We start from the raw sequence: 25,804 nt of genomic DNA on the forward strand, positions 1-25,804 counted from the left end.
TTGTTAATGCAGTGACATATCTATTCTTGGTCATTACAGATGGTTGTTGCCCATTATCTCTTTTTTTTAAAAAAAATAGTTTTACTTGTCACCTGTACATCAAAGCATCTACAGTGAAAAGCATTCTTTGCATCAAATCAAATATGCAAAGATGGCACCTCTCCCTTGATGAGCAAGTTGGGGTAACCCCAGAGACATAGTGTGGGGATATGTTGTGAACTGGTCTCTAGTGACTCTGAATAACTTCAGAACAACACAAAATGCATATGTTGTCTGGATTATGTATTTATATATCTTGTATATGATGCATAGCAATCATTATTAATCTAATTAAAATGTTCACCTTTTACTGAAATCCTGTCAGAGTGTTTGGACATTCTCACCGTGAAAATAACATGAGATATCCCCCTTGTAACATAAAAAATGGTATTAGTGTTGCCACTGAGATGTGTCAGTGTGTGCTGCCCTCTCATGATGTTGGATTTTTTTAATCCTTCAGGTACCAGCCCCCTGCCCTGGCTATTTCCTCCTTATATTGGAAGGCTTGGCTATTACTGCTAGTTGTAAATGCCTTCAATCCACAAAATATCGGTGAGTTTCCAGCTGACCTGCACATATTACTTTCCACAAGTGTACCAGATGTTGATAAGTTGCACAGAGTACTGCAACTAGAAATAAAACAAAGTGCAAAAACATCTCTATTAATGTCTGAAAATTGGATTATTTGCACATTGCGCACAAACATTAAGCAGGGGTGGAATCTGGCTTGACTGTGATGCCATTTGGTTGTCAAAGAGCCTGCTGCTGCTGCTCACTGTCTTGAATGATGCACAGAGTAATCTGGATGACTTGTCAGTTTGCACAGTTATATACAAGTGAGAGTGCTGGCCTTTGACAAAGGGAATGAGGAATAGGAAATAATAATTAGCTGTCTACTGGACTTGCATTTTCTGAAAATAAGTGCACATTTAGAAAGGCTTAAGATAAAAGGATTGTTGCATTGTTCTGTGAAATCACCTCAGTTGCTTAAAGAAGGATTTTTGAGGCGATGTACTTTCTCTCTACACTGCAGATTTGCCTACATCATGTAGACTGAATTCTTGCCATAGGCAAGGCATCTTCCGATGGAAGTTTGCCACACTGCTTATTCTTAGAGATTGCTGAGAAATCATTTCACTCTCACCTGCCTTTGGCAGTACTGGCACAAGCAGTGGAGTGAGTACTTTGCAGATTGGTGCAGGGGTTGGAGGGAGCTTAGTATCTGGAATTCTGTCTCTAACCACCTTTCCTTTAATGTACAAACTGAAAATGCTGGTAGCGTTCAATAGGTCAGGCAGCATCTATGGAAAGAGAAACACAACATTTCAGATTGAAGACCCCTTGACAGATACCTAAGGATAGTTATTGAAACCTAGATGACCAAGATTGATCAAAAATGTCTCAGGTTTCTGTATTTGGCTTAGTGTGAAAATTTTGTCTGATATATCACTCTGTAAAGTATTTTGAAACGTTATGTTGAATAATTGAATTTAGAGTTCTAAAATGCCCTAAAATGTCAGTATTTATATCTGAATTGTCTTAGTTTGATGATGCAGAGAATATTAGTTAAATGTGTTTTGTTTACAGGTCTGGCTGCATGGGAAGGTTACCCCACCCTGAAGATGTTCATGGAAATGGTGATGACAAAGTGAGTTACTTTAGATTGGAATTAAAAATGAGTGTGGTAAGATTTGGTGCAGGCACTCTTCTCCCTGAAGTAAATGCTGGTGTGTGTGTGTGTGTGTGTGTGCGTGCACACGCGCGCCCAAAGTGAGCTGCTTCTTTCTGGTGATGGAGGAAGAATCAAAGGGAGCCTGGAATTGTGTTCTCACCTCTAATAACAGAAGTCCTCCTGATTTATCTTGTGCAGGTTAACCATAAACTACTCTTAACAAATCTATTTATAACTTTGATGCAAGTTGTCACAGATGGAAAATTCTTGTGAATGCTTACAGAGGCTATGTTGACTCAGGCCTAGGGGGCTGGCATCGGGCACGATGACGGACTCTCCACTTCTCCCTCTCCCTCATCAGTGTGTTCAGTTCATCTACATTAGTCGCGCCGCTGTCTTCTAGGAGTGTGTTGACCATAGTCTTGGGGGGGTGCCCAGGGTTCATCCTCCCATGCTTGGGCTCCCATATGATGACTAGGCTGGCAGGTAGCTCGGGGTGGCGTAGACAATGCCCCGCTAGTTGGAGTCTTCTCGCCTGGATTTAGTGGTGAGCATTGGTAGGTCGTCATAGAGCTCGACATTCTTCATGTGCTGTTGCCAACTCACGTCAAGAGCCATCTGGAGCATTCGTGTATAGCAACCATCTAGAGACTTTCGCATAGTCTTAGTGAGTGTCCACGTCTTGCATCCGTACGTGAGGACGGACTCTTATGACTGCTATGAAGATCCTCTTTTTAAGCCCTCTGGTCAGGTTCGACTTTTGGATTTCCTTCATGTCGTTCGTAGCCCTCTACGCCAGCGCCTTCTGTATCTCTATAACCTCCTTGCTTATTTAGCTTCATTCCATTAAGAAAGCAGTATCAAAAAATGATACTTGCACACATTATTGTGAGATGGTGATCCTCCTGAAGAGGCGGTCCTGTGTGCCATAAGCTAGACATCGCCTATAGGTTAACTGACAAGAACAAAAGAAGTAAAAAAGGAATAGGTCTGCTCTGACATTCAGTAAGATCATGACTAACCTTGTACGTCATACCAGTTTCCTGCACCAACCTCAGATCCCTTGATTTGTTTAATATCTAAAACGGTATCCATCCCTGGCATGGCTATACTCAGGCACTGCCTCTGTAGCCTTAAATTATTGAATCTTTGGAATTCACTGCCTTCTAGGTAAAGACATTTCTTTTCTCAGATCTGAATGATTGACCTCTTAGTCGTAGTTATACAGCATTGAAGCAGTCATTTGGCCAAATTCATTCATACCCACCAAGTTGACTATTTGAATTAATTCCATTTCCCTAAGTTTGGCCCAAATCACTCTAAACCTTTCATATCCAAGTACGTCTCTATATGTTTTAAAATGTTGTGCTTGCACTTACCTTCAACACTTCTTCTAGAAGCTCGTCCCACCCCCTGTGTGGAAAATGTTGAACCTCAGATCCCTTTTAAATGTTACCCTCTCACCTTAAAACCTGTCCCTCTAGTTTCAGACTCCCCTACCGTGGGAAAAAGATTATGATCATTCACCTTGTCCAAACCGCTCATGATTTTATATAAGATTACCCCTTAGCATCCTATTGTCCGGGGGAAAGTCTCAGCCAGTCTAATCTCCCCTTGCAGCTTAAGCCTTCCAGTTCCAGTAACTTAAACTTGAATTTTTCCTGTACCATTTGCTACTTTCTAAGCCCAGGTGACCAGAAGTGTATACAGTGATCCAAGTGCAATCTCACCAATATCTTGTACATTGAGAGACTGTGGCCCGTGGTTTTCACAGTCAGTGAAAATGCCAATGCTACATTTACTCTGTCAAGGCCCATAACAATTTTGATTAGATCAATTTGCGCTCTTCTAAACTGGGCATAATTTCTCCTCGTATATTGAACCAGATATTGCACACTTTAAGCAACACACATAAAAGTTGCTGGTGAACGCAGCAGGCCAGGCAGCATCTCTAGGAAGAGGTACAGTCGACGTTCCGATACCTCTTCCTAGAGATGTTGCCTGGCCTGCTGCGTTCACCAGCAACTTTTATGTGTGTTGCTTGAAATTCCAGTATCTGCAGATTTCCTCGTGATTGCACACTTTAAAATGCTTTTGTATCAGCAGAGTAGGGTTTCTGTTCATGAAGACTATCAAAATTTTATCTTTGTTAGCATATCAGGCCACATGTATGTGCAAAAGGTATCTGTATGCTGGCAAATGCTTCTGTAGGTATACATGTGGCAATATACGTATGTTACATCAGTTAAAGAGAAGAGACAGGTCATAAAATTTATCTCTTTTGTTGAGAGAAAAAGTGCACAGCTTAACTTCATACAAACATTCTTCATGTGTACCAATTGGCCATCTGTGTATTTGTCTGTCCCTGGCTGCTTTAGACAAAGGAGCAGAATGAGGCCATTTGGCCCCTGAATTCAGCTCCACCGTTCAATCCTGGTTGACTTCAGATCCCTCTCAACCCCATTTTCCTGCTTTCTCCCCAAAACCAACCTGAATAATCAAGAACCTATCAACCTCTGCTTTAAATATACCCAATAACTTAGCCTCCACGGCCATCTGTGGTAATAAATTCCACAGATTCAGTACCCTCTGGCTGAAGAAATTCCTCCTCATCTCTGTTATAGTGGATGTCTCCTATTTTGAGGTTGTGCCCTCTGGCCCTAGAATCACTTTAGGCAACATCCTGTCCACATCCACTCTAGCTAGGCCTTTCAATATTCGATAGATATCAATGAAGTTTCCCCTTATTCTTCTACACTCCAGTGAGTAAAGGTCCTGAGTCAGCAAATGTTCCTCATACATTAATCCTTTCATTCCTGGAATCATTCTGGTAAACCTCCTCTGTCAGTACCATGTCAGTGCATCTTTTCTTAGGTAAGGAGCCTAAAACTGCTCACAATACTTCAAGTGCCGTCTGACCAATACCTTAAAATCTTCAGCATTACATCCTTGCTCTTATAAGTCCTCTTGAAATGAATGTTAACATTGCACTTCCCTTCCTTACCACCAACTCACCTGCAAGTTAAGCTTTAGGGAATCCTGCATGAGGACCCCCAAGATCCTTTGCACCTCTGATTTTTGAATTTTCTCCCCATCTAGAAAACAGTCTACGCCTTTAGCCCTTCTACCAAAGTGCATGATCATATACTTCTCTACATTATATTCCATCTGTCACTTCTGTGCTCATTATTGCAATCTAAGTCCTTCTGCAGACTCACTGCTTCCTCAGCACTACATGCCCCTTTGTATCGTTCATAACCTTGGGCCATAAAGCTATCAATTCTGTCATAAAAATCATCGACGTATAACATTAAAAGAAGCAGTCCCAACTCCAACCGTTGAAGAGCACTATAGTCACCAGTAGTTATTCCCAGTCTTTGCCTCGTGCCAGTCAGCCAATCTTCTATCCATGTTGGTATCTTTCCTGTAATACCATGGGTTCTTGTTAAGCAGCCTCATGTGCAGAACCTTGTCAAAGGCCTTCTGAAAATCCAAATAAACAACATCCATTGACTCTCTTTTATCTATCCTGTCTGTTATTTACTCAAGGAATCCCAACAGATCTATCAGGCAATTAAGGAAACCATGTTGACTTTGACCTATTTTATCATGTGCCACCAAGTACCTCGAAACCTCATCCTCAACAAAGTACTCCAACATCTTTCGAACCACTGATGTCAGGCTAACTGGTCTGTAATTTTCTTAGTTCTGCTTCCCTCCCCCTTAAAGAGTGGAGTGACATTTGAAATTTTCCATTCCTCCAGAACCACTCTAGAACCTAGTGATTCTTGAATAATCATTACTAATGCCACTACAGTTTCTTCAGCTACCTCTTTCAGAACTCTGGGATGTATTCCATCTGGTCCAGGTAACTTAACTACTATACCTTTAGGCCTTTTAGCTTCCCAGGCACCTTTTCCTTAGTAATAACAACTACACTCACTTATGCCCCCGATACTCTTGAACGTGCTCCCAGTGTTTTTCACAGTGAAGACTGTTGCAAAATACTTAGCAAGTTTGTCTGCCATTTCTTTGTCCCCCAATACTACCTCTTCTGCATCATTTTCCAGTGGTCCGATATCCACTCCTATCTCTCTTTTACTCTTTATATATCTGGAAAAAAACTTATGGTATCCTCTTTTAAATTATTGGCTAACTTTCCTTTATATTTAATCTTTTGTCTCCTTGTGGCTTTTTTTTTAAAAGCTTCCCAATCCTCTAACTTCCCACTAATTTTAAAGGTGCATGTGGAAGCTCATGTGTACCATAAACACCTAAAGGGACTTTTTCGTTTCAGCGGTCAGTTACTCTAATTTGATGTTGGTATTAATTTATTCCTGAAACAGGTACTGAGATACAGTGAAAAGCTTGCCTTGCATTCTGTTCATAAAGATCAGATCATTGCATGGTGCAATGACAAGATTAAAAAAAAATGCAGAATAAACTAACAGCTACAGAGAAAATGCAGTTTGTTTAAACCCTAAGGTGCGAGATAATAATGTGATGGACTGTGGGGTCACGAGTCCACCTTCTCATACTAGGGGACCATTTAATAACAGTGGTGTCAAATCTGTTCTTTAACTGTATAGCCATGTAATATCAACATGTGAGCAGTGGTACTACATTTTACCGATTATGCTAATGCACACGGCAGAGCTATGACATGAGAACAGTTGATGGTGGAGATACTTAGCAGGTGGAGGAGCATCCATGGAGAGAGAAACAGAGTTAATATATCAAACCAATGGCCTTTCATCGAAAGGTTCTGATGTAAAGTGATCAACCTGAAAACGTTAAATGAGATATATGAAACTTGATAATGGAATCTGAAACAAGAAACAAAAAATTTCAAGGAACTCAACAGGACAAGTAGCATCTATACGGAGAAATGGATAGTTGATTCTTTGGCTTGTGGCCCTTCATCCATAGATGCTGCCTGACCTGCTAAGTTCCTCCAGATTCTTGTTTGTTGAACTTCAAATGCTAAGTCTGTTTTCCTGTCCGCAGATGCTGTCTGACCTGCTGAGTAGCTCCAACATTTTCTGTGCTTATTTCAGTCTTACAGCAACTGCATTATTTTTGCTTTCCAGTATCATCTCTTTGCCAATATGCCAAAATGCCAGCACCTCATCAAACATGAGAATATCAAGGATACTAAGAACCAGAAAAGTGATGTGATCATTTTCAAGTCTGTAAAAAATATCCTTGCTTTTCTACTTTCAGCAACTTCTCTTATCCTCAATGCACTGTGACCGATGAGGAAACCAGAACTGAAATGATTACTCGTGAACTACAGATGTCACAGAGAGAGAAGCAGGAGATTTTGGCTTTTGAGAGCCACCTGGCTGCTGCATCAACAAAGCAGACCATCACAGAAAGTAACAGCCTGCTGCTCTCACAGCTGACCAGCCTTGAACCACAGTGAGTTGTGGATAAGGGGTACCAGTATTGACAGTATTGACCAGTAGTGAATGTGAGAGCGTATAGTTGCCACTGACCTCGTATCAGTTATTGTTCATGGTCATATGATGCCTACCCATCATGTAGCTGAATGTAACATTTGCTAGCTAATTGAACAGAGTACATTACAGCTCTAGCCATCTTTATTCAGATTTGATCAGTGTAAATCATTGTTTGAGAATCCTAATCATTTTATTTTCTTCTGACCTCCCAATAGAACGCTGTTGTGTGTGAGTGTACCAATGCATTTATTACATATTTTTAAACTCTTTATGTTAGACGTGGTTGGTGATAGGATTTTTTGCTGGGCCTGAATTATCCATAATGATGTATTCTTGAGCTATCTGAACAACAGCAGTCTGGAGAAGTTATTCTGACAGTGCTGTTGGAGACTCACTGTATTTAGAGCTAGAGATGATGGACTAAGTGCATATTTGCAAGTCAATGAAAAAGGGTGTATGGAACCAGAGGAAATAGTGGAGATACTTAATGAATACCTTGCTCCAGTATTCACTATGGTAAAGGATCTTGGCGATTGTAGCGATGACTTGCAGTGGACTAAAAAGCTTGAGGATGTCGATATTAACAAAGAGGATGTGCTGGAGCTTTTGGAAAGCATCAAGTTGGATAAGTTACACACATAAAAGTTGCTGGTGAACGCAGCAGACCAGGCCGCATCTATCGGAAGAGGTACAGTCGACGTTTCGGGCCGAGACCCTTCATCAGGACTAACTGAAAGAAGAGCTAGTAAGAGATTTGAGAGGGGGAGGGGGAGATCCAAAATGATAGGAGAAGGCAGGAGGGGGAGGGATGGAGCCAAGAGCTGGACAGTTGATTGGCAAAAGGGATATGAGAGGATCATGGGACAGGAGGCCCAGGGAGAAAGAAAAGGGGGGCGGGGGAAGCCCAGAGGATGGGCAAGGGGTATAGTGAGAGGGACAGAGGGAGAAAAAGGGGAGAGAGAGAGAAAAAGACTGTGTGTATATAAATAAATAATGGATGGGGTACGAGGGGGAGGTGGGGCATTAGCGGAAGTTAGAGAAGTCAGTGTTCATGCCATCAGGTTGGAGGCTACCCAGACGGAATATAAGGTATTGTTCCTCCAACCTGAGTGTGGCTTCATCTTTACAGTAGAGGAGGCCGTGGATAGACATATCAGAATGGGAATGGGACGTGGAATTAAAATGTATGGCCACTGGGAGATCCTGCTTTCTCTGGTAGACAGAGCATAGGTGTTCAGCGAAACGATCTCCCAGTCTGTGTCGGGTCTTGCCAATATATAGAAGGCCACACCGAGAGCACCGGACGCAGTATATCACCCCAGCCGACTCACAGGTGAAGTGTCGCCTCACCTGGAAGGACTGTCTGGGGCCCTGAATAGTGGTGAGGGAGGAAGTGTAAGGGCATGTGTAGCACTTGTTCCGCTTACACAGATAAGTGCCAGGAGGGAGATCGGTGGGGCGGGATGGAGGGGACGAATGGACAAGGGAGTCGCGTAGGGAGCGATCCCTGTGGAAAGCGGGGGTTGCGGAGGGAAAGATGTGCTTAGTGGTGGGATCCCATTGGAGGTGGCGGAAGTTACGAAGAATTATATGTTGGACCCGGAGGCTGGTGGGGTGGTAGTTGAGTACAAGGGAAACCCTATTCCTAGTGGGGTGACGGGAGGATGGAGTGAGAGCAGATGTGCGTGAAATGGGGGAGATGCGTTTGAGAGCAGAGTTGACGGTGGAGGAAGGGAAGCCCCTTTCTTTAAAAATGGAGGACATCTCCCTCATCCTGGAATGAAAAGCCTCACCCGGAGAGCAGAAGCGGCCGAGACAGAGGAATTGCGAGAAGGGTATGGCATTTTTGCAGGAGACAGGGTGAGAAGAGGAATAGTCCAGATAGCTGTGAGAGTCAGTAGGCTTATAGTAGACATCAGTAGATAAGCTGTCTCCAGAGATAGAGACAGAAAGATCGAGAAAGGGGAGGGAGGTGTCGGAAATGGACCAGGTAAACTTGAGGGCAGGGTAAAAGTTGGAGACAAAGTTAATGAAGTCAGCGAGCTCAGCGTGCGTGCAGGAAGTAGTGCCAATGCAGTCGTCGATGTAGCGAAGGAAAAGTGGGGGACAGATACCAGCAACACACATCAAAGTTGCTGGTGAACGCAGCAGGCCAGGCAGCATCTCTAGGAAGAGGTACAGTCGACGTTTCGGGCCGAGACCTTTCGTCAGGACTAACTGAAGGAAGAGCTAGTTAGAGATTTGAGAGGAGGAGGGGGAGATCCAAAATGATAGGAGAAGACAGGAGTGGGAGGGATGGAGCCAAGAGCTGGACAGGTGATTGGCAAAAGGGATATGAGAGGATCATGGGACAGGAGGCCCAGGGAGAAGGAAAAGGGGGAGGGGGGGAAAAACCCAGAGGATGGGCAAGGGGTATAGTCAGAGGTTCAGAGGGAGAAAAAGGAGAATGAGAGAAAGAATGTGTGTATATAAATAAATAACGGATGGGGTACGAGGGGGAGGTGGGGCATTAGCGGAAGTTAGAGAAGTCAATGTTCATGCCATCAGGTTGGAGGCTACCCAGACGGAATATAAGGTGTTGTTCCTCCAACCTGAGCGTGGCTTCATCTTTACAGTAGAGGAGGCTGTGGATAGACATGTCAGAATGGGAATGGGATATGGAATTAAAATGTGTGGTCACTGGGAGATCCTGCTTTCTCTGGCAGACAGAGCGTAGTTGTTCAACAAAGCAATCTCCCAGTCTGCGTCGAGTCTCGCACATCGGGAGCACCGGACGCAGTATATCACCCCAGCTGACTCACAGGTGAAGTGTCGCCTCACCTGGAAGGACTGTCTGGGGCCCTGAATGGTGGTAAGTGAGGAAGTGTAAGGGCATGTGTAGCACTTGTTCCACTTATAAGTGCCAGGAGGGAGATCAGTGGGGAGGGATTGGGGGGGGACGAAGGGACAAGGGAGTCGCATAAGGAGCGATCCCTGTGAAAAGTGGGGGGGGTGGGGAGGGAAAGTTGTGCTTAGTGGTGGGATCCAGTTGGAGGTGGCGGAAGTTACGGAGAATAATATGCTGGACCCGGAGGCTGGTGGGGTGGTAGGTGAGGACCAGGGAAACCCTGTTTTTAGTGGGGTGACGGGAGGATGGAGTGAGAGCAGATGTGTGTGAAATGGGGGAGATGCGTTTGAGAGCAGAGTTGATGGTGGAAGAAGGGAAGCCCCTTTCTTTAAAAAAGGAGGACATCTCCCTCGTCCTGGAATGAAAAGCCTCATGATTTTTTTTTCCATTTTTCTTTTTATCATGGTTAACTATATCAAGTGTTTGGGAGATCTATTATACTTGTATTATCCTGAGAGCAGATGCGGTGGAGACGGAGGAACTGTGAGAAGGGATACCAGAATAGGTTTGGAACATAGATTGTTCCACAAAGCCAACAAAAAGGCAGGCATAGCTAGGACCCATACGGGTGCCCATAGCCTTCAACCTGATGGCATGAACATTGACTTCTCATACTTCTACTTATGCCCCACCTCCCCCTCGTACCCCATCCGTTATATACACACATTCTTTATCTCTCTCTTTTCTCCCTCTGTCCCTCTCACTATACCCCTTGCCCATCCTCTGGGCTTTTCCCCTCCTCCCCCTTTTCTTTCTCCCTAGGCCTCCTGTCCCATGATCCTCTCATATCCCTTTTGTTAATCACCTGTCCAGCTCTTGGCTCCATCCCTCCCCCTCCTGTCTTCTCCTATCATTTTGGATCTCCCCCTCCCCCTCCCACTTTCAACTCCCTTACTAACTCTTCTTTCAGTTAGTTCTGATGAAGGGTCTCGGCCCGAAACATCGACTGTACCTCTTCCAATAGATGCTGCCTGGCCTGCTACATTCACCAGCAACTTTGATGTGTGTTGCTTGAAATTCCAGCATCTGCAGATTTCCTCGTGTTTGCGTTTTTAAGTTGGATAAGTCACCGGGACCGGACAGGATGCACCCCAGCTTACTGTGGGAAGTGAGAGAGGAGTTTGCTGAGCCTCTGGCAATGATCTTTGCATCATCCGTGAGGACAGGAGAGGTTCTGGAGGATTGGAGAGTTGCAGATGTTGTTCCCTTATTTAAGAAAGGGAATAGGGATAACCCAGGAAATTATAGGCCAGTGAGTCTTACTTCAATGGTTGGTAAGTTGATGGAGAAGATCCTGAGAGGCAGGATTTATGAACATTTGGAGAGGCATAATTTGATTAGGAATAGTCAGCATGGCTTTGTTAAAGGCAGGTTGTGCCTTGTGAGCCTGATTGAATTTTTTGAGGATATGACTAAGCACATTGATGAAGGTAGAGCCGTAGATGTAGTGTATATGGATTTTAGCAAGGCATTTGATAAGTTACCCCATGCAAGGCTTATTGAGAACGTAAGGAGGCATGGGATCCAAGGGGACATTGCTTTGTGGATCCAGAACTGGCTTGCCCATAGAAGGCAAAGAGTGGTTGTAGATGGGTCATATTCTGCATGGAGACTGGTGACCAGTGGTGTGCCTCAGGGATCTGTTCTGGGACCTCTACTCTTTGTGATTTTTATAAATGACCTGGATGAGGAAGTGCCGGGTTGGGTTAGTAAATTTGCTTATGACACAAAGGTTGGGGGTGTTGTGGGTAGTGTGGAGGGCTGTCAGAAGTTACAACGGGACATTGATATCATGCAAAACTGGGCTGAGAAGTGGCAGGTGGAATTCAACCCAGATAAGTGTGAAGTGGTTCATTTTGGTACGTCAAATATGATGGCAGAATATAGTATTAATGGTAAGACTCTTGGCAGTGTGGAGGATCAGAGGGATCTTGGGGTCGAGTCCATAGGACACTCAAAGCTGCTACACAGGTTGACTCTGTGGTTAAGAAGGCATATGGTGCATTGGCCTTCATCAATTGTGAGATTGAGCTTAAGAGCCAAGAGGTAATGTTATAGCTATATAGGGCCCTGGTCAGACCCCACTTGGAGTAATGTGCTCAATTCTGGTTGCCTCACTCACTATAGGAAGGACGTGGAAACCATAGAAAGGGTGCAGAGAAGATTTACAAGGATGTTGCCTGGATTGGGGAGCATGCCTTATGAGAATAGGTTGAGTGAACTCGGCCCTTTCTCCTTGGAGCGATGGAGGATGAGAGGTGACCTGATAGAGGAGTACAAGATGATGAGAGGCATTGATTGTGTTGGATAGTCAGAGGCTTTTCCCCAGGGCTCAAATGGCTAGCACGAGAGGGCACAGTTTTAAGGTGCTTGGAAGTAGGTACAGAGGAGACGTCAGGGGTAAGTTTTTTACGCAGAGAGTGGTGAGTGCGTGGAATGGGCTGCTGGCAATGGTGGTGGAGGTGGAAACGATAGGGTCTTTTAAGAGACTCCTGGATGGGTACACGGAGCTTAGCAAAATAAAGGGCTATGGGTAACCCTAGATAGTTCTAAGGTAGGGACACGTTCATCACAGCTTTGTGGGTGGAAGGGCCTGTATTGTGCTGTATGTTTTCTATGTTTCAAGCTGGTGTATGACTTGTGAGGGAAGTAAAAATTGTTAAAGTTGCCATGTACCCAGAAGCTTTACCGAGGATTGTCGAGTTTGGGAGCTGTTGTTGAACAAATCTTTGCAAATTGCTTGGATTGCAATCAAGCAGTTGCTTAGTTCTGCATGATGAGCTACTAAAGTATCACTCTCATGTAAGTTCGACATGTGGATTAGGCATATTCCTCTTCTTAGCTCCTGCTGTCAGACCATGAAATCCAGTTGCCTTTCCTAAATGAATACCAGAAGAATGTTACTGAGAGGATGCTCTCAGTTCTGAGTGGGGTGATGTGTGGAGAGACCCCGTGAAAAGTATAAAGGAGATCTGCATAAACATGTGTGAGAAATGAATGGAGATTTCTGTTGATAACCTGGTACCAATCTGTTATTGAAAAGTTTTATAATGATCTCTGAAATGATATTTAGGTACGTTCTTCACGCTGATGAGCCTCAGAGAAAAACAGAAAAGGCTGGAATTGCTTTTCAGGTCAAGCAGCATCCATGGAAGGGTCTGACTTAAAACATCGACTTTGTCTGTCTTGCTGCCTGCCCTGCTCTGTTTCCAGCATTTTCTATTTTTATTTTAATTTTTGTCATTTGCAAGAATTTTTTAATTACTGTTTTAGAGAAGGCATATTAGGGAAGAAAGTGGCCATCAATACTAAATGTAGGCAGGACTATTTTCCACTAGCTGTTCTTGCCCCTGCATATTCACTAACATTGAAGGCTGAATGTGTAGAAATGTGTGCAACCAGTAGCAACACATACATAATGCTGAAGGAACTCAGCAAGTCAGACATTATCTATGGAGAGGAATAAACGCTGGACATTTGGTGCAGAGCACCTTCATCAGGACTAGAAAGAAAGAGGGAGAAGTCAGAATAAGAAGGTGGGGAAAGGGGAGGGAGTTGAAGCTGGTAGGTTATAGGTGAAGCTAGGAGAAGAAGAGGTGGATGGTTGGGGGAGCGGGGGTGAACTGAGAATCTGGGAGGTGAAGAGCAGAAGAAGAAATCTGATGGGAGAAAAATGGACCATGGAAGAAAGGGTAGGATTGGGTGCAGTGTGAGGAGAAGAGAAAGGGGTAAGAGAGGAGCCAGAATGGAAAACGAAGTGTGGGGGTGGAGAAATTACTGGACGTTAGAGATGTTGACGTTCATGCCGTCAGTTTGGAGGCTACTTAGAAAGAATATGAGTTGTTGCTCCTTCAACCTGAGAGAGGCTTCGTCTTGGCAGGAGAGGAGGCCATGGTCCAACATGCAGATGTTTGCTCAGGTGTCTCGTGTTTGTGATGAGGAGTAAATATTTTCCTCCTTTTAATGTCTTTGTGAATATGCTTCTGTCATTTTCTGACTTCCTGACCTTGTGATTCCTCTTTCAGGGGCCCCCCTCGCCGTCCACCTCCACATGTTCTCGAGCAGCTGAAGAGCTTAAATCAGTCCCTTCGCCTTGGCCACCTGCTGTGTCGTAGTCGCCATCCTGACTTCCTGTTAAACATCATTCAGAGGCAGGTGAGTGAGCACTGCTTAGAAAGGTAATAGGGCCATTTACAAATAGATAGTTTTTCACATCCCCAGCACTTAGAAAGTGCAACGCAGCCAAAGAATTACTTTTCGAGTAACACACATAAAAGTTGCTGGTGAACGCAGCAGGCCGGGCAGCATCTCTAGGAAGAGGTGCAGTCGACGTTTCAGGCCGAGACCCTTAGTCAGGACTAACTGAAGGAAGAGTGAGTAAGGGATTTGAAAGTTGGAGGGGGAGATCCAAAATGATAGGAGAAGACAGGAGGGGGAGGGATGGAGCCAAGAGCTGGACAGGTGATAGGCAAAAGGGATACGAGAGGATCATGGGACAGGAGGTCTGGGAAGAAAGACAAGGGGGGGCGGGGGGACCCAGAGGATGGGCAAGGGGTATATTCAGAGGGACAGAGGGAGAAAAAGGAGAGTGAGAGGAAAGAATGTGTGTATAAAAATAAGTAACGGATGGGGTACGAGGGGGAGGTGGGGCATTAGCGGAAGTTAGAGAAGTCGATGTTCATGCCATCAGGTTGGAGGCTACCCAGACGGAATATAAGGTGTTGTTCCCCCAACCTGAGTGTGGCTTCATCTTTACAGTAGAGGAGGCCGTGGATAGACATGTCAGAATGGGAATGGGATGTGGAATTAAAATGTGTGGCCACTGGGAGATCCTGCTTTCTCTGGCGGACAGAGCGTAGATGTTCAGCAAAGCGGTCTCCCAGTCTGCGTCGGGTCTCGCCAATATATAAAAGACCACATCGGGAGCACCGGACGCAGTATATCACCCCAGTCGACTCACAGGTGAAGTGTTGCCTCACCTGGAAGGACTGTTTGGGGCCCTTAATGGTGGTAAGGGAGGAGGTGTAAGGGCATGTGTAGCACTTGTTCCGCTTACACGGATAAGTGCCAGGAGGGAGATCAGTGGGGAGGGATGGGGGGGACGAATGGACAAGGGAGTTGTGTAGGGAGCGATCCCTGCGGAATGCAGAGAGAGGGGGGGAGGGAAAGATGTGCTTAGTGGTGGGATCCCGTTGGAGGTGGCTACGCAACTCCCTTGTCTATTCGTCCCCCCCATCCCTCCCCCTCGTACCCCATCTGTTACTTATTTTTATACACACATTCTTTCTCTCACTCTCCTTTTTCTCCCTCTGTCCCTCTGAATATACCCCTTGCCCATCCTCTGGGTTCCCCCCCCCCCCCCCCCCCGTCTTTCTTCCCGGACCTCCTGTCCCATGATCCTCTCGTATCCCTTTTGCCAATCACCTGTCCAGCTCTTGGCTCCATCCCTCCCCCTCCTGTCTTCTCCTATCATTTTGGATCTCCCCCTCCCCCTCCAACTTTCAAATCCCTTACTCACTCTTCCTTCAGTTAGTCCTGACGAAGGGTCTCGGCCTGAAACGTCAACTGCACCTCTTCCTAGAGATGCTGCCTGGCCTGCTGCGTTCACCAGCAACTTTTATGTGTGTTGCTTGAATTTCCAGCATCTGCAGAATTCCTGTTGATTACTTTTCAAGTGTTGCCACTGGTTGACGAATTGGAATTGGTTTACTCTTGGCACATACTGAGATACAGTGAAAAGCTTGTCTTGCATACTGTCCTTCTGCTGTTTTATGTATATGCTGAGACTATGGCAACCTTTGGAAAGAGAAGTCAAGCAAAGTGATTGGGTAATTATGACATGAAGCTAGTGCAAGATCAAATATAAAAGGGCACATTTGGACAAAGAACTTGGCGATGACTTAATACTGTTCACCTAGGAAGATGGTAATTCCAGAGATACTTCACAGACATTGCAGTACTTCTGAAGCATAGTTAGCATTGCATTGAAGGGACTCAAAGCAAGATTTCACAAACAGCAGTGAAACTGTATATATTACTTACTGGGTTAAAGCTGGTCAGAACGTTGGAAACTACCCTACTTCTTTGCAAAGCACTGACAGGGATCTTTTTATATTCATGCTCAGTTTATTGCTTCATCCAAAAGATGAATCCTCAAACAGTACATTTCCTTCTTTGTGGTACTGAAATGTAAGCCTTGATTATGTGCTCAGTTTTTTGGTTTACTGATTGAAATCATAAGACCATAAGACAATAAGATCATGTCCTTCTTAGTCAGAAGTGAGAATCTAATCCTCTGAGCCAAAGCATTTACTCTTCTCTTATTGTGAACACTGCCCTGGTAACCTTTTCGGAATGCTGATTTGAATAAAGCAGAGCTTTTAACATCTCACTTGGTACTAAATGTGGGTAGTGTGGACCTCTAGGTGGCAAGTTTATTTCACTGTTGTACTCTGTTACAGTGTACCAAAATGTACTGCACTGAAAATAATACATCACTGAAGTGTTCCATTTTATGTTGGCTTCAGATTCTCTGGACTGAGGTCTTGAGATATTAACTCAAGAGGTCTCAGACACTGATTATGTAAAGAAAGTAGGAGAAAAGCTTGCTTGAAATTGTGCTTGTTCTTTGAGAAAGTTTCTGTGTCCCTTCTGAGGATGTTCTTTCTGAGGTGGCCAGAAGAGGGTTCGTTGTTTGAAACATTAAAGCAGGAGGTCCTGAGAGGTTGAAGACCACCCCCCCCCCACCCCCCACCATGTTACAGGTATACAGCACTTATCTGTGCCTGTTGTTTCTTTTTGGGTTTGATCCGTGGAATAGAATCATTGGATCACTGTGCCTGTATCTACTTTTTGAAAGCACTACCTAGTTTGTTTCACTTTCCCCTGATTTTCTGTCATAACCCTGGGTATTTTTCTTTTAAATATGCTAAAAATGCCCAGCTTATCTTTGAGTAGGACATTTCTAATTATAAGGTGCTAAGTGAAAGAAGGGTTACTGAGATATTTTAAAAAAAATATTTAGTCAGATACATGGATAGGAAAGGTTCAGGAGGATATGAACCAAATGCAGACAAATGGACAAGCTCAGTTAGATAACTTAGTTTCTATGCTTCTCTTTGTCAGTTACCTTAAACTTGTATTACTTGGTTATAGATCCTTCTTCCATTTATTATATTTTATATTAATCAAAAAATTAAATCAAATGTGGCTGTTAAATATGTTTTTTCCTTCGAACCTTCCTTTTCCTCCAGGCTTCGTCTCAATCCATGCCCTGGTTAGCAGATCTGGTACAGTCTAGTGAAGGATCCTTGGATGTGCTGCCTGTCCAATGCCTGTGTGAATTTCTGCTTCATGATGCAGCTGACGAGGTGGCCTCCACAGAGGAGGAAGATGAGGGAGAAAGCAAAGAGCAGCGGGCCAAGAAACGACAGGTAAGACTGCATCTACCCAACTGGGGCAGGAGCACATGTATATGTGGGCATTTGTAAATGGCTGAAAAATGTCTTATCCTTACCCAGCAAATGCTGTTTTTATTTATTGCTTATTTTAATTTGGGATCTAGGCTTTGCTGCCAAGGTCTATATTGTCTAACCATAATAGCCATTGAGTGGGTGGTGATATGCCAGCCACCTTGTTGAGCAGCTGCAGTACTTCTGTGCTGTCCAGCAGCAAGTGGGGGGAAGAGACCCAATGACACTGAAGCAATGGTGATGTTTTTTAAGGGTGTTGGGGAACTTCAGTCTGAAGTCCTCACCCTTCATGCAGGCAAAGTCTGATTTGGGAGATGCTGCTGGAGTAGCTGTGTAGGTAAATGCAGTGAATTTTGTGGGTGTTTCAGTTGGGCTATCCCATAACAGCTGTGAGAGAGATTGTTGAAAAACAATTGTGCATTGTATCAATTTCAACACCTAGCTTCCACACTGCTAGATTCCAAACTGGGAATGTGACAGAAATTAATATCCTGCTTTGTGATGCTACTAGGCCATGACTTGCTACCCATAGACAGGAATCCCTTGGTTTTAGAACAGCTGTGAGATCTTTTGTATTTACTTTAGCCTTGGCTTAGTATTTGATCCAAAGATTGGTACCTCCAGTACTGGTACAGTGAGCTTGGATTTTCCGTGGCACGTGGAGGAGTAGTTGAGCCCAAATGGGGGGCTTGGTGGCGGCTTACAGTGCCAGAGGCCTGGGCTCACTCCTGACCTCTGGTGCTGTCTGGGTGGAGAATGAATGTTCTCACTGTGACTGACTAGGTGCTCCTGTTTCCTCCCACATTCCAAAGATGTGTAGATTGACCACTGTAAATTGCACCTCATGTGTGAGTGAGTGGTGTGATCATGCTGGAATTGATGAGAATGTTTTTTAAAAAAATGGGATTAGTATAGGAAGGTGGTTGATGGTCCTCACCAGCTTGCTATTTTGAAAGTCCTGTTTCTGTGTGGTATCCCTCAGTGGTACAGCTATCTCTTTCAGGAGAAGGGGGAAGTTTTCATGGGGACCATTTTTTTTAAACTGTGATTATAGAGTCATGGAGTTAGGGACATTTAGCCCAACTCATCCATGCGAACCAAAATGCTTATCTATTATTTGTCTGTGTTTGCCCCATATCCCTCTATTTTCTATCTATGTACCTAATGTCTATTTCTGTCCTCATATCTGTTTCTATCCCAATGTCTTTAGATTTTGATGTCATTATACCTGCCTCTATCACCTTTTCCAGCAGTTCATTCCATCCTTTGTGTGGGAAAAGTATACCCTTCAGTCTCGTATAGAATGTTCCTCCCTCACCTTACAACTGTGCCTCCTAAGTTTAGTGTCCTCTACCCTGGGGAAAAAAGACTGCAACTATCTAACCTACAATATCAGTGCCCCTCATGATTTTATAAACCTCTAAGGTCACCTGTCAGTTTCCTTTGTTCCAGGGAAACCAGTCCATCTCTATACAGGCTCTCCTTATAACTCATGCACTCCAGTCGTGAAGAAGGGTCTCAGCCTGAGACGCCAACTGTTTACTCTTTTCCATAGAGGCTGCCTGGCCTGCTGAGGTCCAACCTTTTGTGTGTTGCTTTGGATTTCCAGCATCTGCAGATTTTCTCGTGTTTGTGTTTGTTTTTCCCTTGCTCATCCCTGTCAACTTGGTTGGTGTCATCTGCAAGACACCAATTGTGACTAAGCAGCATCATCTCACTGGCAGCACTGGGAGTGTTGACTAAACCTCTGAAGTACCTGGAGTAGGTCAGTTTGCTTCCTTATTTGACCTCTGCTTTTCTCTTTGTTATAGAGACAACAGAAACAACGGCAGCTTCTGGGCCGTCTGCAGGACCTCCTGTTGGGTACCAAAGCTGATGAACAAACGACCTGTGAAGTACTGGATTACTTCCTGAGACGCCTTAGCTCTCCACAAGTAGCCTCTCGTGTTCTAGCCATGAAGGTATGTTGGAGGGGTCTGTGTATCTTTTAAATTTACTATCTATCTTTGTGAAAGTGAGCCAGGTTTTGTTTCAACAATTTTACATGCATCACTGCTAGCATCATCATCAAATACCTGCTACGCTGCTAGTGTTTAGGGCAGCTTTTTATGCTGTTTCTGCAACAGTCAGAGTTGTTGTAGCCCTGAGCTGAACTCCTGAACCTGGAGGACTGGTGGACCACTCTTAATCTGGCCTCTACCTTTTGACTTGTTTGGCATAGCTGACCCTACCAAGAGTAAAATTACAAGGCCCTGACTCCAGCCAACTTAGCTCTGCAGATCATTGAGAATGCAAACCTCCTAACCCTCTGACAAGGTTGTGGTCCTCTTGAAGGATGCATCACTGTTAAGCCAGCCTTGTTACGTTTTAAGAAGTCTGTGGTGAGGTGCTTTCATGAACCTCTACAATTCTTGTATTGAGGGAATTCTGTCAGTGGCTGTAGAGGAAGTGTCACAAGCAAGAGGATGTATTTACAATCTAAGAGGGTTGTCATTTCAGATTAAGGTGCTTAGAAATTTCTCAGAGAGCAATGAATCTCTGGAATTCTCTACTTCACAGGGTGATGGAGACCTGATCATTAGAAATACTTAAGGTGAAGGTTAATATAATATTTGAAATAGTGAGGAAATGAGGGTTATGGGTAACAGGCATGGAAGTGAAGTTGAGGTTCACAGAGATCATCCATGTTCATGTTGAATAGTGGGGTAGGCCTGAGGGGCCTGCTAAACTACTCCTGCTCTGATCTTGTGCAACACACAAAAAGTTGGAGGAACTCATCAGTTCAGGCAGCAGCTATATTCCAAAATGGACAGTCGATGTTTTAGATCAAGACCCTTTATCAGGACTGAGATGAAGGTGGAGAGAATAGGTGGAGCAAGAGCTGGCAGGCAGTAAGTGGTTCCAGTTGAGAAGGGCTAACAGGTTCTCTAATGGATGAAGGGGGAGAGTGGGAATGGTGCCTAAAGCTGGAAGGTGATAAATGTAAGTAACAAAGGGCAGCAGATGATGGATATCAGATAGGTGATGCTGATAGGAGAGGGTGGGACATCCCTATTTTCCTCTGTTGAATAGAAAGATCAAAGATGTTGACGAAGTAATGCTGAAGGAACAGGGAGGGACATGTTTCTAGGCAAGTTACAGTGTGATCTTGAAGAGAACTTGCAAGTAGTGCTGTTCCAACCTCTCTTCTGTCCTTGGCCTCTGAGGTGGTGGAAATAATGGTTGGTGAGTTGCTGGGGGTGAAGTAGCCTTTCTTTTAACCTGAATGATAGAAACATAGAAAACCTACAGCACAATACAGGCCTTTCAGCCCACATAGCTGTGCTGAACACGTCTTTACCTTAGAACTTCCTAGGCTTACCCATAGCCTTCTATTTTTCTAAGCTCCATATACCTATCCAGGAGTCTCTTAAAAGACCCTATCATTTCTGCCTCCATCACTGCTGCCAGCAGCCCATTCCACACACTCACCACTCTCTGTGTAAGAAAACTTACCCCTGACATCTCCTCTGTACCTACTTCCAAGCACATTAAAACTATGCCCTCTTGTGCTAGCCATTTCAGCCCTGGGAAAAAGCCTCTGACTATCCACACAATCAATGCCTCTCATTATCAAACTGCTGAAGAAATAACCACTGATGCTAAATTAATTGAGAATTTCAGAAGCTGTACCAACCGCTGCAAGTGAAGAATATTCAACATGCTCATCATGGGTTGTGCCTCATGGAAGGGATTTGGGTGTCAGGAGTTAAATCAATCACGAATGATGCTCTGGCTTTGTGCAGCTTATGTGGCTAAATTATTTTTATGGCTGGTATTTTACCAAATTTCTGCTAATGATGACACCTCAGATGTTGAAGGCAATGATCTGGGAGATGGCAGTGTCACATTTTGGGGAAATGCCAATTTATTAGTGCGAGAGCTGGTTTGAGTTTTACAACAGCAATGATCCAAATACCTGGAACTGCTTCCTACACATTGTGAACATTTACTGGAAGCAAGCATGAGGAATAGCAGAGAATGAGCCCAGGTAGGCAGTGTCAGTGGATTATTTGGCAGTGATGAGAGGGTGCTGATGTTTGTGTTTCTCACACAAACTGTACACCATTTGTTTCACCTACCAGCTGATAATAATAAGTGACTCATGAGTTTCATGATGTCACATGGGAAGGGATGCAGAGGGGGTGGTGAGAAATAGGTCCAATATCCTTCTCCATTGATATTACGAACTTCTTTACCTTTTTGACGTCACTTTCAAAGGGCTTCTCATGTGACACAAACATTCAACCTTCTTCACTGCAGGGATTGTCTCTGGTACTGACTGACTCTGAGAGCAGTCTGCGGGATGCGGATGAGCGAGACCAAATGATAGAAGAGGACTCGAGTGATAGTGAGCCGCTCCCTGGATATCAGTGGCTGCTGCGGGATCTTCCCAAACTGCCCCTGTTCAGCAGTGTCTGTAAGATGACTTCCTTAGCACTGCAGCAGGTAAGCTTTGTGAACCACAGGGGTGCTAACGTTTTTTTAATTGAATGTTACAATGTGGACAAAAGTCCCTTAGCCTATCTCATTTTGAAGAGAAACTTAAAGTAAAAGAGCACCGATTTAGAAACTTGTGGAAGAAATGAATACGTAGACTGAGAGACACGGGCCAAATTCAGGCAAATAGGATGTGCTTAGATAGATACTTCTGGTTTAAGATGACACTACTGAAGATGGGTGATAACTTACTGGCAGTTCATTATGCAAGAAATACAAATAAATACTTAATTAATCACAATTTTCTGTAGTGGAAATATTGTAAACGATCACCACAAACAAGAGGTGAGGGAAGGTGACGCTAACTTGATGGTCGAGGTGTGTGGATTCAAGACTGATTTGGAGAGAGGTGGAGGCATGTTTGAGAAGTGGTCAGAGCGAGGGAGAGACATGGTTGGGACCTCTAAGGTGTGCGCACACACATTGTTTGCTACTAGCTCAAAGGAATTTAAACTGCGCACAAAAGAATGTCACCCTCTAACTCATTGGCATGTTAAGTATATTTTATGATTGTACACAATAACATTTCCTTTTCCACTTTCTGATGCAGACAGTGTTGATAACAAGGAGTTTGTGATAATTTGTCTGCAGATTTTAGAATTGACATATTTATACTGTGGTGAGCATTTGGTCCTTAATGATAGATGAGTGAGCTCGTTGAATTCAACAAATGTTTTACTGTGATAAACACAAAACAGAAGGGGAACCATGACTCAGAGAGTGAACCCAACCAGTCTCATATAGACAGGGGAGGTGACCATCACACACCCTGGTTACAGACAGGGTGACCCACAAATACACAAGTGAATAACTGTATAACCCAAGCTAAAATGTAACAATAAATGAACTGGAACTTCCCACCATAATCCCACAAAAGCATTTTAATGCAAGAACAATAAACAGTACTGGTCATTAGAAATGCAGGGGTGGGCTATCGACCAGGCCCCCTCCCCCACCAAATAGCATCACACTGCCCGCACCCGAGGGGTCAGCTGGCCTTGGCAACCTTAGAGTCTATAACAAAGTTCAAAAGTCCCAGTGGGCGTGGACACTGCCGCCTGTTTGTGTGAGGCAAGAGACAGGGCACCCGGACTGTCACTTCCTTCCTTCAGCCTCAGTGGGTTAGTGGTGGCCAGGGCCTGACACGGTGCCAGCTGGTCCTGGTGCAGCACGACTGCCTTCTGCTGCTCAGGTAACCGCACCCAGTATACCACATCGGTGATGCGGTCGAGCACCTCTCCCGGCCCCTCCAGTGGCTTCTGAGGAGATGCGGTCAGCCCTTCTTCAGGGAGGGGGAGTAGACCTATACTGGGGCCCCCACCATTTACTGCTGCATTGGCACCCCAGGCTGTTGGCCCAGCCCTTTCTGGAACTTGCAAGCATCGCGGCCGTGCACGAACAGCTCCACATCCCGCCTGTAGCCAGGCCAGTAGAAGCGTGCACACAGCCTGCCCAGCGTCTTTGCAACTACGAAATGGCTGGCCCCCACCAGCCCGTGCACTGACCTCAGCACCATGGCACGGAGCCCCCGGGAGACCACCATCAGACAACTCCCACCACTGGAAAAGCAACCTCACACACCTCCAGCTTTCCCCACTGCATTGGTCTCTGGATCCAGGGCGGAGAGCTCTGCCCATTCCGGCCGTTGTCCCACACTCAACCATCCCCACACCCGGGCCAGCACAGAATCACTCACCTGCTCGCTGTGCAGCTGCTCGTGGTCCATGGTGGGGAGGTCATTGCTGGCTGTCACTGCCACTTGCCCCTGGTTCAGCTGTGTTACACTGGGCCATTACTGGGTGTGCTGCACTGCAGCAGGCCACTGTGAAACCGGTGGTGGTTGCTGCTCCCTCTGGGACTGCTTCCTGGAGCTGTCCTGCTGGAGAGCCACAGCCTTTGTCCCATGGTAGAGTGTTGACCCCAACACTCTGCACGGGGCCCCCAGTGGGACAGCAGGTCCAGGTCAATGTTGCAGGACTCTCGGATGTCGGTGAGCCACACCTCGTGCTCCATTGTGATTTTCCACACCGTAACGCGCAGCCTCCTCTTCCCTTCCGTCGCCACACAGTCACCAGTGACCGTCGCCAGCTGGACCACCATCGTTGTCCACCCAGGCGGGGTTGGCTGGTCCGTGTTGGGGAGAACACCGGGACAGATGATAGTGTGAGAATCACCCACACTGACACACGCACGTCACAGATCACCCACACTCCCCACACACCGATCTCGCTGATCACCCATATTGACACACCCACCTCACAGATCACCCACACTCCCGACAGTCCCACCTCACAGATCACCCACACTGCCACACCCACCTCACAGATCACCCAAATTCTCGACACATCCACCTCCCAGATCACCCACAGTCCCGTCGCACCCACCTCACCGCACCAGTAGCAGAGATCCTTTCGTGGCCCGTGGTGGGGTTGGCACGGTGCTGGTCGGACCTGTCTTACTCTTCGTCAGTTTCCTCCTCCGCCTCGGTGACACAAGCCCGGGCTTTGATGCTGGTAGCCTTTGGGGGGGGGGGGGGGGGGGTGCTAAAATTGCTTCTGCTCTCTCCGCCTCGTCTAGCGATGATGGTCATGTCAGGCGAACGTGCTGCCGAAGGCATTCCAGTGTTAGCGCCTTTGCAAAGGCGTGGAAGGCAAGCTGTTCCTGGGCTGTAGGAGGGAACACGGAGTAGCCGTGCCAAGCACGCCTTCAAGCTTTCTCCCATATGGTGCCATCTGCTGCACAGTTCTTTCATCAAGGGGAATTGAGTATAAGAGCAAAGAGGTTCTTCTGCAGCTGTACAGGGCCCTGGTGAGACCACACCTGGAGTAATGTGTGCAGTTCTGGTCTCCAAATTTGAGGAAGGACATTCTTGCTATCGAGGGAGTGCAGCGTAGGTTCACAAGGTTAATTCCCAGGATGGCGGGACTGTCATATGTCGAAAGATTGGAGTGACTGGGCTTGTATACTCTGGAATTTAGAAGGCTGAGAGGGGATCTTATTGAAACATATAAGATTATTAAGGGATTGGGCATGCTGGAGGCAGGAAGCATGTTCCTGCTGATGGGTGAGTCCAGAACCAGAGGCCACAGTTTAAGAATAAGGGGTAGGCCATTTAGAACGGAGTTGAGGAAAAACTTTTTCACCCAGAGAGTGGTGGATATATGGAATGCTCTGCCCCAGAAGGCTGTGGAGGCCAAGTCTCTGGATGCTTTCAAGAAAGAGATGGATAGAGCTCTTAAAGATAGTTCTTAAAGATAACAGCCAGGAATTTTGATCAATTTATATGAAAAAAGTTTGAGGGCTGAATACTTTTACTGTATATAATGGCTTCATGATCTTGGGTCATCCAAGAATAGCATCCAGTTATTCAACTGCTGTTTGAAGCATTTCTGTATGAACAACAAGTTTTGACATGCAGCACTGTGATTAAAACTAGGTAACTTGTGTCTTGAGTGATGCAGCGGAGGGATAAACATTCCCCAGTGCTTTATCAAAATTGTGCCCAGGCTGATATTTGAGAGTAAGATGGGGCTTTAATTTAATACTGATTTTGAAGGTAGAAAGTTCAATGATTTAGTATTCTCTTTGTACTGCATTGAAATGTCAGCTTGGGTAATTTCCTCAAGTTTGTGGTGGGGTTTTGAATCCATCACCTAAATGAATGAACAAGGTAAGTACACAGTATTCTGCACACCCCTATGACTCTGTGGATTGTGACAACAGTTCCTTCCGT

The 25,804-nt window shown here is 45.2% G+C and overlaps 1 protein-coding gene across 5 annotated transcripts in view; it reads left to right on the plus strand.

Annotated features, from left to right (window-relative positions):
* ints1 (integrator complex subunit 1) overlaps window positions 1-25,804 on the plus strand; it is a 143,003-nt gene that overhangs the window by 37,489 nt on the left and 79,710 nt on the right. For all 5 annotated transcript variants that reach the window (XR_011887223.1, XR_011887222.1, XM_072268403.1 and 2 more), the window contains exons 17-23: window positions 500-591; window positions 1,627-1,687; window positions 6,935-7,132; window positions 14,086-14,215; window positions 17,314-17,493; window positions 19,344-19,493; window positions 21,835-22,020. Coding sequence is in view for 3 of the 5 variants with exons in the window: in XM_072268403.1 (XP_072124504.1) it covers window positions 500-591; window positions 1,627-1,687; window positions 6,935-7,132; window positions 14,086-14,215; window positions 17,314-17,493; window positions 19,344-19,493; window positions 21,835-22,020 (997 nt within the window). In the remaining 2 variants the exon portion in view is untranslated. The remainder of the gene's footprint in view (window positions 1-499; window positions 592-1,626; window positions 1,688-6,934; window positions 7,133-14,085; window positions 14,216-17,313; window positions 17,494-19,343; window positions 19,494-21,834; window positions 22,021-25,804) is intronic.

The sequence above is a fragment of the Mobula birostris genome, chromosome 9 (genome assembly GCF_030028105.1).
Source record: "Mobula birostris isolate sMobBir1 chromosome 9, sMobBir1.hap1, whole genome shotgun sequence".
NCBI lineage: Eukaryota > Metazoa > Chordata > Chondrichthyes > Myliobatiformes > Myliobatidae > Mobula > Mobula birostris.